We start from the raw sequence: 12,391 nt of genomic DNA on the forward strand, positions 1-12,391 counted from the left end.
ATAGCCATTTGCAATCGCTATGTAGAGTAAAACTGAAGACGAGCGCATTGGTACTTTGTTCACTTTGGGCCACAGAAGAGGTGAAAACGTTCACTTTTCATCAAGTTTCATTTTCCATTCGTTGCGAAAAGCGGATTATCGCAAAAGTCTTCTGATACACTTCTAATAGCAGATAAAATACATGATTTAGGTCTTTGCCGCACGCACATGAATACTGATACACAATATCTCTCTCGAACTCTATTCACTGATGCGATCCGATCTGTATCTAGAGGGCACGGAAACGTCAATTTATTGTATTAATATTGTCTCTTTTGGACACCATCCACCCAATCTGTATCACTCTATCTCATATAATATAAGATAGAATTCGATTCGGAACAATAGCTCCGTCACCCAATGGCACTCTCTATTGCCATTTTTGAACTTCTGATCTATGTAATTTTGTTTTATTTGTGGCCATAGCTGCTTCATTGTATATCGCCGATGTAATTAGTTCACTTAACAAATTACTGAGGCTTATGTCGATTCTCTCTTTCCCCCCCCTCTCTTTCTCGCTTTGCAAACGAAATGGGCAAGACCAGCAAAATGAGTGATAGAGCAAGAGAATTATATGAGTAAGTTCGAACCGGTAAAGCGGATGGATAAAGTAATAGATGTAAAGTGGCTAAAATTATTCAATAGAGATTGAGAAAGGCATTGCTCAATTAAAATCACCCGATTCAAAGATCCTTTGACTTCATTTGCAATTGCATAATTACAAGTCGAGCTTAATTGAAAGCCTTTGACTTCGATTTCATGGAGAAATTCAAAATCTAATCAATGTAATTATTATTATGCTCTTGTTAAAACACGTGTTGGCTTGTGTAATTGCTTCAGATAGAAATGTGTGCAGAGCTCTCTAAAAGCTATCTGCATACTGTATGCTTTGCCTATTAGGTGTACTGTCTGCCGTATGTATACGTGGTTGTGTGAACGGCGGTACTTTATACAATATACAGTATGCATATCCATGCTTTTAAGGCGTTCTGGTACATTATACAATCAATAAAAAATACAAATGTATGGAGAAAACGTTTAGAAAAAAAATTCAAAAAATATCAATGGCTATTCCCATTCATATATTAGAACACTTTCCTTTTTTTGGTTCGTTCGGATTTTTCATACATGGAAACAACTGTGATTTTATGTGTACCATTTACAAAACTGATTCTACTGGTAACTCTTTTGTTTCTCTTTCTCGCTCTTTTTGCTCTCTTTCATCTGTGTGTATGTGCGCACTCACACTCTCTCTCCCTCTCTCTCATTGCATGAATAACACACATTCATGTGCTGAATTAGTTCATCTAGATGGAAGATGTTTGAGGAAATAATATATCCGGTCACACGAAAAATATGCTGAACCACCATATCACTCACTCATGTTGAACGGAAACTAAAAGCAGAAAAGGGTCATTACTTACCATCGTTACTATATTATTGAATCAATCAAATTAAAATGATTCTCTGAATTTCTGGAAGTCATATCGTGCTTTCGACTTTTCAATATTTGAATACATTTTAATCACATTTTAATGTTCTATCCATCAAAATGTATGCTCGCATAACTGTACGATGCCGATCTGTGAATCATTTGCATTTGTGCGGTACTCATACAAGCATATTGGGTTACACTATAAACCAATCGCTTCGACTTGTGATCAAAATTTTATTTCAAAACTTTAATGCTTCTATTTGTTGTTTGGGTTGAATGACCACGATTTATGCGTTGGTTTTTAGAATTCATATCTGCAACGATGTGATATACATTGTTCTCTCTAAATTATACAGCAAAAACTCACTTGAACGAAATCCTAGTTTTGTCAGTCAAAAATTTGGAAAAGACATTTTTCTCATTCTCTCTTTCTTTTTTTTTTTTTCAATTTTTCACATTGAGTCAATTCACGTCTCTTTGCAGTTCGGGGTCGCAGTGTGCTCATGTGTGAATAAATTCAAAAAGTCCACTTTAAAAAGAATTTGCGGCATCGTAGAGACGATACGTAACAATTCAAATCGATGTTGCTTGGAACATACATTATACAATACATAAATAAGCGCAATTTTCGTTTAAGGCTCAAGTGGTGTGACCCATTTTAAACGAATTGGAAATCACCACAATATACGACATTGCAAAGGCAAGCTAAATAGATTATTTTGATCGATCGGCCATTTGAGGCACGTTTCGAAATTGCCATCAATTTTAAGCAAACGATTCCATTGAGGAAATAATACTTCGAAGAGTATACAGTGAAATTTAGCCGTACATTTTCTGTCCAACATTTTTTTTATAGCCAAGGTAAGACTAGTAGTGAGATGTCTTATCAGTATGAAAAAAAGGTATTTAATAAAAAATAAAAATAAAAAATAAATAAATAAAATTAAATGAAAAAACTTCTTTTTCTGACATAAAAAAAGCATGTTGTATTTTTTGAGCCGTAATGTTACTTCGGACTTATTGCAAAACTTACCGACCGAATTGAACCTCCACTTACTGTTTTGCTCAAATGAAGGAGTTCACGATGGGATACTCATTAAAGCCATTTTCTAAAGCATTTCCTTATCTTTGAAGAAACCATTCAATTTATCTCAACATAAGAATGAAAACTCATTCAAAGACATATTAAACCCCTTTGTAAAAAAAAGTGAGTAGCCGTTCCGACATGCAATTTTCTGCTAGCATCGAGCTTACAAGTTCATCAATTAAACAGGTTTATATTGGAAACCTACACACGTTGGTATTAATTAATTCACAGCAAATTTATAATTCAATAAATGGCGTAAATCCATTGAGGTTGTTGAACATCCGAAGCCCAGAATAGTGAGTGTATCATTAAATTGGATTTAAATGAATAAACAAAAGATCGATTAATTTTTAAACGATTCCATCGCTGGAGCTTACCGAAGTCATGTTCCATAGCTCATCGATGGAGACGCCCAGCAGTAAATCCAAACAAACGACAATAATGCTCTGTGTTACAACGCGCTTTGCTAAAGTGTAAACAAATATTTACTGTAGCATCTATTGGATTTAAGTGGAAGCACAGTAATTTAATGAGTAATTTTATGCTTTTTTTCTTAGATTGACTTTGACTTTGATTCTTGAATTGTTTTGAAACCGGTTAATATTTTAAAAAAATCCACTACATGAGTGCAATTAATGTTAATAGCCTGCTGCATGCAACTTTCATTAACTCTTAAAGCTGTGCACACACCAATCTGCCTGAGTACTGTTTGGATATCGCTTTCATTTTTCACAAATCAATCAATTCTATGCGAAATTTATGTCAAAGACTGGCTGAAATATCAAGACAAGAGTCCCAATGAAAGTGAATGAAAAAAAAGAATCAAATAAAACACATTCGAATTTATCGTTGAGAAACGAACTTTTGCGCTGTGAAATGTATTTGAGTGAGGCTACTAAATTATAAGTTAAAACAGTTGAAACTATCAAAAGTTAAAATATTTGGGCTGTTGAATTGGTTGACGTTAATCGGTCTAATGAATGAGTGTGATGATATTTTTCTGGTTGACAATGGTTATAGAATGCAACTGGGGTTAGACTGTAAACATTTAGATTTCGGTTTTGTGATAGATGTTGACATCATAGTAGTACATATTTGGTGTGTACCAGTAGTATTCGTCGATGTAACGATCCAATGGATAGTATAATGGCAATGAGTCGACATAACGGGAACCGGATCCGATGCCAGTCGAGATGGATGCATCAAAGGTGCTGTATTGTGGAACTTGTGGTGCGTGATATGGTGCAATGTGGATGAACAATTGGTATGGTTGTCCTCCTTTCTTGCCCATTGGCAAGATCAAGCGGTTGGGGAAGCCCGAGTGTGCCTCAGTATTGTCCATAGGCCATGGTTTTTGTCCAGTGCTCGCCGACATAAGCCATTTGTACATATCATAGTATGTGGTACGATCTTTAACATTCATAAAGAATTGACGAGATTCACGAGTGATCAAGTTATTGCCAGCAGTTAAGTCATATTTGAAGGTGTCCAACAATACAAAATTGTAACGATTATCATTAAGGGTGATCAAATGGCCGTATTCATCGTATTTTGGACCCAAGTAGATGCGAACAACCGATGGAGTTGCCAATTGTGAAACAACATTGATGTTCAATTTGAATGGAAGATGGTTCAAACGCCATTGGCGTGCTTTGATCACGAAATCTTCACCGTTGTAGTGTGAAAGGCGGCCGAATTGACGCAAATCGGAGAGATGTTCAGGATTATAGTATTCAATGTCGACAGCGTTCGAGATATCGGCATCGAAGTAATCGAAATATGTCATCAACTTGTCAACTTCAACGGATTCAATTTTAACGCCATCAAAACCGATTTCTTGGTGGGTGTATGGTTGCAAATGTGTCATGAATTTGTAATAGAAGTTGAATACGCGCTTCAAAAACATCCAGTATGCTGGGTCTCTCAATGTAGTTTGGGGGTGGTATAAGACGGATGGATATTCACCGGTGTAGTGGTAGTATTTGCCGAAATAGTGGCCGAATGTCTTGTAAACGTAGTACATGTAGTTGTAGTAACGAAGGTTCAAACTGTCTGGATTGCCGTGGATCAAATTGCCCAAGTATTCAATTCCACCTGGGTATGAGAAGTTGTAGTAGGTGCCGTTGGCCAATAAGAATTGGCCCGAATCGATGGCATTGAGCAAACGTTGTTCATAGGCGTAGATGTATTCAACATCGTAGTGTGAACCCTCTTGGTCGACGACGTGACCGTGTTCGCGTGACATGTATGGTTGGCCGTAGTAAGTGCGAATGTTCGGGTAGTAGGCAGAGATTGGCGTCCACCAGTTAAATTCGTGAATGTAGCCCAAATCATGTGACAAACGTTCCAAATAGTAACGTGCCAACAATTGTTGATGGAAGTAGAAGTAGTATTCACCGCGGCGATCCTTGTACAAATTGTATTCTTGGCCACCCATCCACATAGGATAATCCAAATTGAAATAGTAGTAGTATGCGTTCAAGCCAATATCTTCGAGGAAGTATGACACTGCTTGATCTTCATAGCTGTAAACATATTGACCACTATAGTTGGCGTAGAGGACCAAATTGTAGACACCGTCGACTTTTTTAACACCATGGAAACCTTGCTGTTTGTACAATTGAGCGCGTTGAATCACATCGAAGCTGAAGAAGTAGTGTGGGAAGATCTCATAGATAATCGGCAACTCCAAACCGGCAAAATCAGGGCGGTGCAAAACAGCAACGTTCAAAGCGTAAACGAACAGTCCTGGATTCACATTGTATCGGGCCCAGAGAACTGTTTTGTAGAATGTGTCCCAATCTGAAAGTGAAAATGATTTTTTAGCGGAAAGAATTTGAACAAATCATCGTTTTTTGAATCAATTTTAACAATTTATCATTCAATTGAACCAATTGTATGAATCGAATTAAAAATGGGACGAATAAACGAATTTTAGCTGTTCAGAACATTGAAAAGTGGTTCGTTGAAATGAAATGTTTAAACAAAATAAACTCACCCTTGGCATAGTAGAACACGTGGAACAAAGCGATGGCTTGTTGCCGATGATGATCGTTGTAGATTGAGAATAACTCGTTGTATGGAATCAATCCCTTTTTGTAGAAGAAATAGAATTCTTTGATCGCATCAGTGTTGCGGAATAATTCGTAGCTGTGCTCCAAGTCGAACGCGTTCACAATATTCGAATATTCTGGTTTATAGATTGAGACGCCCGGTTGATGAGGATGCTGCAGCAATTCGAATAGCAATGCTTGCTTGCTCAAAACATTATTATCGGCGTTTTTGAAATGCGTGGGATCGCTGTAGAAAGCGTACGATCCCGCTAAGATGCTAACAAACAGAACACTTATGATCGTCCTCATGTTTTCGACTGACTATACCTTGCAATTCACCACCTATTTATACTGAAAATAATTAAGAAGATAATCCAATTTCGAAATGCATAATCGCATCAGAAGTTTTTTTTTCCCATCTTCACCTTCTATATCTTGGTTTGCATAATCAATATTATAAATATACGAAAAATTATTAAAAATAATGACATTGTCATTATTTCCATACAATAAACAAACAAACAAACAAACACTTGTGTCCGTATCATATTTCATAATTTATGTTTCCGCGCGCGAATAGTCCATTTTTGATAATTTCATTTTTCTCGCTCTCTTCAATTCGGTCGCATCTCTCTCACGTATATTCTTTCCGTGCGATAAATGTGACCTGTTGATTACTTATATTTTTCACTGAGCAACAACCGGCGGTGTGTTCGGTGTTATCGCCTGTGACAACAACAACAGAATAACACCGCAGATTTCCACTTTGAATTGAATTCTATTTTTTGTCGAGAGTTTTTTTTTTCTGTTGTTTTGATTTTATTTGTGTCCTATCTCATTGATCGCATCCAATCGGTGGTTCGATGTGTACACAATTTGCATTGCGTGGAAAACGGTTCTCGATTCGTCTTTGAGGGCGATGTTTACTCGCCATAGTTTCAACTGCATTATAATCGGTCAAATTCGCAATTGGACGAAGGTCAAAAATGAATATTTTCGAAATTTCAACAACATCAACAACAATAACAAAAAAAGACACTGTTATAAACAGAAATATGACAATGTTGTTGTTATTCCCATTTGGCCAGATAGAAACATAAGAGAGCGGTAAAAGATTTAATTATTAAATTGCTTAGTGTAGTTCGAACAACCGTTTTGTTTGGTATTTCATTCGTATATATTTCTTTCTGGAGATTTGTACAAATTCTAAAATGGGCCCAGAAATATTCCACATTTGAATTTTGACACGTGATTTCTTACTGTTCTTGAGGATTATAATAATGATAATTTACCTAGCTTAAAATTAAAAGATCACAATTCAAATTCTTGATTCAGTAATCTTCTTCATAAAAAAAAGAACAACAAAAGAAATCACTAAGAAGAAAATTATTTCATTCGAATAAAAAAAAAATTCAATGAATTTAAACCAATTTATTAATGTGTTGTTCCCTTTTTTTTTTTTTGTTTGAGTTGAAGAATTATATGCAAAATTATAAGTTATGATTGTAAATTTTATGGCTCTTGCAATCGTCAAATCGGTAATAGCGAAACGTTATGAAGACGATAGCATCAATAGGCGGAAATAGCAGCATGGTGAATCTATAGGTTTGTATCAAAAGTGTATGTGTTTTTTATGCTAAATTCAAGTAATCAACTAACCCATTCGTCGAAATGATGCCATAAGAAAAATCATCATGGAAAAAAGATCTGAAATTTTACACCAGCAGCTATTACTCACGACTGATACATCTTTTTTTCCCCAAATGTTAAAGTTTTTCTTTATATCTTCTGATGGTCAGATTTCATTTCATATTTTATCAACCAGAAGTTCGAAATATGCCGTAGGGAATGCGAATGAGTTAAGTTGTTTATTTTCGACTTAAAATTGTCTCACTGGAGATGTAAACTGTTGTTTGTCGCCCACAAAATACCATTATTATTTGGATGATTGTTTACGGTCTTGTAAATTGAGCGATGTTGATTGAAAATTACATGGTTTACGCTCAAAAAAATAATCGTAATAAAACGCAAACTTGGAGTACGTTGACATTGATGGGTATGGTTCAGTGTAGTTCGACCTTCGGCAGCTGCATTGTTGGCGCCAAACACTGAAGACACCCATAATGCAAATGCTCGTTCATTTCGAGCGTAGTTATTTGTTTTTTTTTTCTTTCTTCACAGAAAAACCGTGGGTTTAAAGAGGGGAAAAAAATAGAGAAAAAGAAGAAGAAATAAGAATGAATAATCGAAGATTACTCTGTTGCAGAATGCAGCTAATAACAATAGTGTTTGATCGTGTAATAATCATAATATTGGGTTATATATTATGAGCTATGTTGTTGTTGTTGTTGCATCTTAAATATGCCATAACTCACATGATTTGTGTGTATGGCGTCTTTTCAAACTGATTTTTCCTTTCTCATTCGAAATGATACATATTTGGAGCGTATCTTTTGCAATCGAAACAGATGTCGCCTGTTATTATACTTATGAATAATGAAAATGCAAATGATCCTTTTATCAAGAAGAGAGAGAGAGAGAGAGAGAGAGAGAGAGAGAGAGAAAGAGAAAGAGAGAGAGAGAGAGAGAAAAATGGTGCCGTATTATCTATCTATTGCAAATCTCAATATCATTCCGATTTCGTTTCATGGCTAACGCTTAGCAACAGATAATCAACGATGAATATCAATCGTTGAAACAGAGTAAAATTTAGATTTTAACACATATCGAATGGGCAGTTGTTTAGCTGCTTTACAAAGGATAATATTAATACGAAAAATTGCCAATTTAATCCGTTCAACGTGTACACCGTTCGATTCATCCACTGCCTTGAGATTGACGAAAAGTTTAAGTCAATCGTGTATTTTAGCGAGGGAGATTACCAAATTTTAATTCGATGCTCTTTACACTTGAATGCTATGTTGACAAATGGTTTCGTGAAACAAGAAAATAAAAATGAATTAAAACCATTTTAAAATGACGATCGCTAGAAAAAAAACTACTTGCAGATTCAAATTGAATAAATTGATAGCGACGAACAAAAAAAAGTTTTTCTTCTTTGCATTTAAATGCGAGCTAATTGACCAGACTGAAGCACAAATGTCACTTCGGGCGATAAACTTCATTAAATTGAAAAAAAAAATGTTAATGATTTTTCGGAAGATGATTTTAATTATGAAAATTTCGAAATCGATTGGAAAAAATTTCTCGCCAATTGTTTTCATTTCATTGTTTTTTTTTTTGAATCACCGAGCTCAAGTTAAGTTCAAAATTCACCGATATTGATAGAGAGAGAGAGAGAGACTCTTGCTGATTGCTTACTCATTGCAAATAGGCAAAAAAACCGATACATTGGCGTTAAAATGTAATTTGATGCGACAGATTGTACAAAATCTGCGGTGCTGCGGTTATGAAATTTGCCGGAATACTTTAGAAATTGTCTAAGCACTCACTTTCATTTGAATATTGAAGTGAAAAACGTCGAAAAATGCGCACAACGTGGTCATCGAATGTACAATTTGTAAGTCAATGTTCCGCACCATTCACTTCATTGATGCGAAACAATCAATCGATACATATATACAAAATTCGGTATGATGGTAGCTCCATTTATTTATATAAACGTAGCATTGTTGTGACTGTGCTCGTTGTTTATTGCGAGTCACTTTGATGACTCTTTGACTCTGTGGTTGCCATCGTTCACTTCAGTTTCAGTTCGCCTGAGTGAAAATGATAATAAAATGAGTTGATGGAAATGATGGTGAGATAAGTAATTCTGTGTGATTGCATCCAGATTAGGTCTTTGTTCGTGCGTTTCAGCTACTTTTTTTGTAAACAACAACAGTATGCGACGGATGTGAGTGCGTGCTGTCGCGTAGACGGTACACACTGAAACACCGAACGGCGAAAGATGTGAAAAGAGCAATGTGAGACAACAGTTGCACCAGTAGCATAAATACGAACCTATTATAATCGACTCTAAGAGACAACAGACGCATCAAATGCACACACACACACTTCATTACGAATCTTAATGTTTCTTTATTTTTTTCCGCATACTTCTATGCTCCCAACGCTCTCTCTCTATCTCTCTCTCACTCTCTGCTCTGTCTATCTATTATCCAGACCGAGAAGATGAATAATAAAAACACGTAAAGTAAGCAGTTTTTTTTATTTCGTAGTTGAAAAAGACATTGCACTCGGTTTACATCTCTCAGTATGATGGCATGACGATTTTTGACATAGTTTCAGCGTGCTGCGTGTACTACAAACAAAGCAACACCATTTGTTTACAAAGACAAACTCCACGAATCAACTGTTATGCTCACTTCACATGCGATCTCAGCGACTCTCTTGTCACTTGAAACATTTGATTAAACAGAAGATCAAATGATCACAAACAAATGAGGCCAATAAACCGAAGAATCGATCGATTCTTGGGAGATATGTCGGAATCATGTTGGGCCTTTATTTATTATGTTGTTGAACAAAAACGGACAAAAGAATCGTTTTTTAAATAGGCATCGATTTATATTTTATTGAGACTTTTAAATTTGGATTGCATTTGAATGTGAAGTGAATTTTAGAAACATTTATGGATATTGTGGCATTTAAAAATGCTTTTTTTCAACCATTGAATGCTCTTTTTTTCCCGTGCGAAACCGTTTCATCCATTCTATTCGATGGTCGTTTCGTTTGTGACGAAAGTGTTTTTTCACAACAAACATTCCGATGGACCAATTTAGTGAGTGCATTGTCCAAAAATGTGTCTTGATTGACCCGGTGAAAGAAGACAAAACCACCTGGAAGAATCTTCAATCCATTTAAATTTTTACAAGAAATGACAAAATGACCGGCCTACGAACAAAAAACCATCGGCGGCTAGCATTTTGTTTTCCGTAAGAACTTTTTTACCGTGTTTCTTTTACACGTTCAGATTTTTTTTTGTTTAACGGCAAAGAAATAAAACATAATGTTTTATACTCTAACTTAAAATTCGTGCATTTTTTTCAATACTTTGAGCTATCCCCAGATTTATTTATGATATCTTTTTGGAGAAACATGAACCAATTTGTTGATGTTTATTTTTGCACCATGGTCGATGGTGATGATGATGAATGGATGAAAATGTAAGTAAATTTAAAAAAAAGGCGAAAATCTTGTCAAAAAAAAGCAGTAATTCGACACACTTTTTCGGGAACGAAATGTTTGCAGGCAGGTCAACAATGTTTTGGATAAAAATTTCTTTATTTTTTCATCTGCGGCAGCTCAAATGATTTGGCGAAAGATGAAAACAAAGAATCAAGACGTGTGTTTGGCGAAGAAAAAAAAACAACAAATCCAACGATGATGATCTACCATTATGAAAAATCTGTGCGATTAAAATAACAATTTTCTAGATACGCCAAAAGAGTAATGTTGCGCTGCTCTCCTGTACTTTGGCAATTCCCTTGGTTTTTATTTGTATATCATTGCGATCATTGTAAGTTTGCCTACTAAAAGTCGCTCACTTTGTATATGCGGCCTCGCGCGCGCCACTTTTGGCTCGCACGCACATAACAAACAACATCGCCGCTGCAGCGCCTCGATGCTGAAGAGAGGAAAAGAAGCGATAAAGAGGTAGCAGTAACACAGCGCGGCCCCAGCTCATATACAAAACTACATACTCTGCAAGTCTCTCACGTTGTGAACCAGTGCAGGTGAAAAGAGATCATCGCGCATAATGAAAGTCAACAGCAATTTTGCCAATCGCGCACACCACTCGACTTCAGTTATATTTTAGCCGCGCATCAAGTCACATACCAAAAACCTTAACACCGGGCGAAAGCCATCCAGTTCAGTGTTTATGTTTCTGTAGACGACGAGAAGTCAGTATAAAAGACAAAAAAAAAATCAGATACACAAAACCATCGGCCACCGGATAATGTAAACTTAACAACAGAAGAGAGAAAAAAACACCGTTAACTTCAAATATTGTCGCGCCATAGTCGGGTATTGGAAGAAATCGTATTATTTTCATTTGAATGGGCGCATTTTGGTGTGTGAATTTCAATGGATGAGTCGACGATAAAGAAACAAAATGTTAAATAATGCACACCGAAAAGATGGTATTGTTAAAAGTGATTTTGATCGATAAATGAAGTGAAAAAAGAAGCGCGCATAGCTCATTTGAATAAAAACCGATCGGACATAGGAGCCTGGCTAAATAGCAGAAAAAATGAATTTTACTTCAGCGTCCAAGTGAAAGCGATTTATTGAAAAGAAGAAGAAAAAAAGAAGCGAATTTTATATGAAAAAAAAAAAAATTGTAGTTGTTTGAAAACACCTTTCCAGACAATCGTTTATTGCTCGAAATCAATTTGGCATAATATACACAAGTGGTTTACAAATGATATGCTTTGGAAATACGATCCACCAATAACATTTCGTACTTGTTGGATTTGGATTTATGAGAATATTATCAATACGTCGTGATCGTAAACCGTTTTTTATTCAACTGGTTTTGAATTCTGTTTTTTTCTGTTGGTTTTTTGTTTCATCGTTGGTGTCTTCAAGTGTTGAATGGAATAATTGCAAATTGCACCGAAAATGCATCAGAATGTGTAGTTTCGATCGAAAAACGGCCGCCAATCAATGTTGTGATAGTGAATACTTTCAACCGAAGAAAACTGACCGTGCATTAAACTGAATATGGCACGACATAAACATACTGAAACCATTTGTGTGTTCAACTGAATTGATCCCATTTAGTATTTGATACGTATCATAGTAGCTCAG

General features: G+C 35.8%; 2 protein-coding genes across 3 annotated transcripts in view; one reads left to right on the top strand and one right to left on the bottom strand.

The window, feature by feature from the left end:
• Window positions 1-3,403: 3,403 nt before the first annotated feature.
• On the bottom strand, window positions 3,404-9,161 carry LOC129576246 (larval serum protein 2-like). Of its 2 annotated transcripts, none has more exons than XM_055460954.1 (3): window positions 9,067-9,161; window positions 5,560-5,965; window positions 3,404-5,363 (listed from the first exon to the last, which is right to left on the bottom strand). In XM_055460954.1, exons 2-3 carry the CDS (start codon window positions 5,921-5,923, stop codon window positions 3,610-3,612), a joined length of 2,118 nt encoding a protein of 705 aa, XP_055316929.1. In that variant the 5' UTR covers window positions 5,924-5,965; window positions 9,067-9,161; the 3' UTR covers window positions 3,404-3,609. The 2 variants fall into 2 exon arrangements, with proteins under 2 accessions (XP_055316929.1, XP_055316928.1); XM_055460953.1 differs by lacking the exon at window positions 9,067-9,161 and adding an exon at window positions 6,040-6,336.
• Window positions 6,712-12,391, top strand: part of LOC129576244 (cadherin-89D) — a 28,647-nt gene continuing 22,967 nt past the window's right edge. Inside the window, exon 1 of the mRNA XM_055460950.1 lies at window positions 6,712-7,219. The gene's annotated coding sequence lies outside the window, so the exon portion shown is untranslated. The remainder of the gene's footprint in view (window positions 7,220-12,391) is intronic.

Source organism: Sitodiplosis mosellana, unplaced genomic scaffold (genome assembly GCF_009176505.1).
Source record: "Sitodiplosis mosellana isolate CC-2019 unplaced genomic scaffold, AAFC_SMos_1.0 Smas_scaffold_6181, whole genome shotgun sequence".
Classification (NCBI taxonomy): domain Eukaryota; kingdom Metazoa; phylum Arthropoda; class Insecta; order Diptera; family Cecidomyiidae; genus Sitodiplosis; species Sitodiplosis mosellana.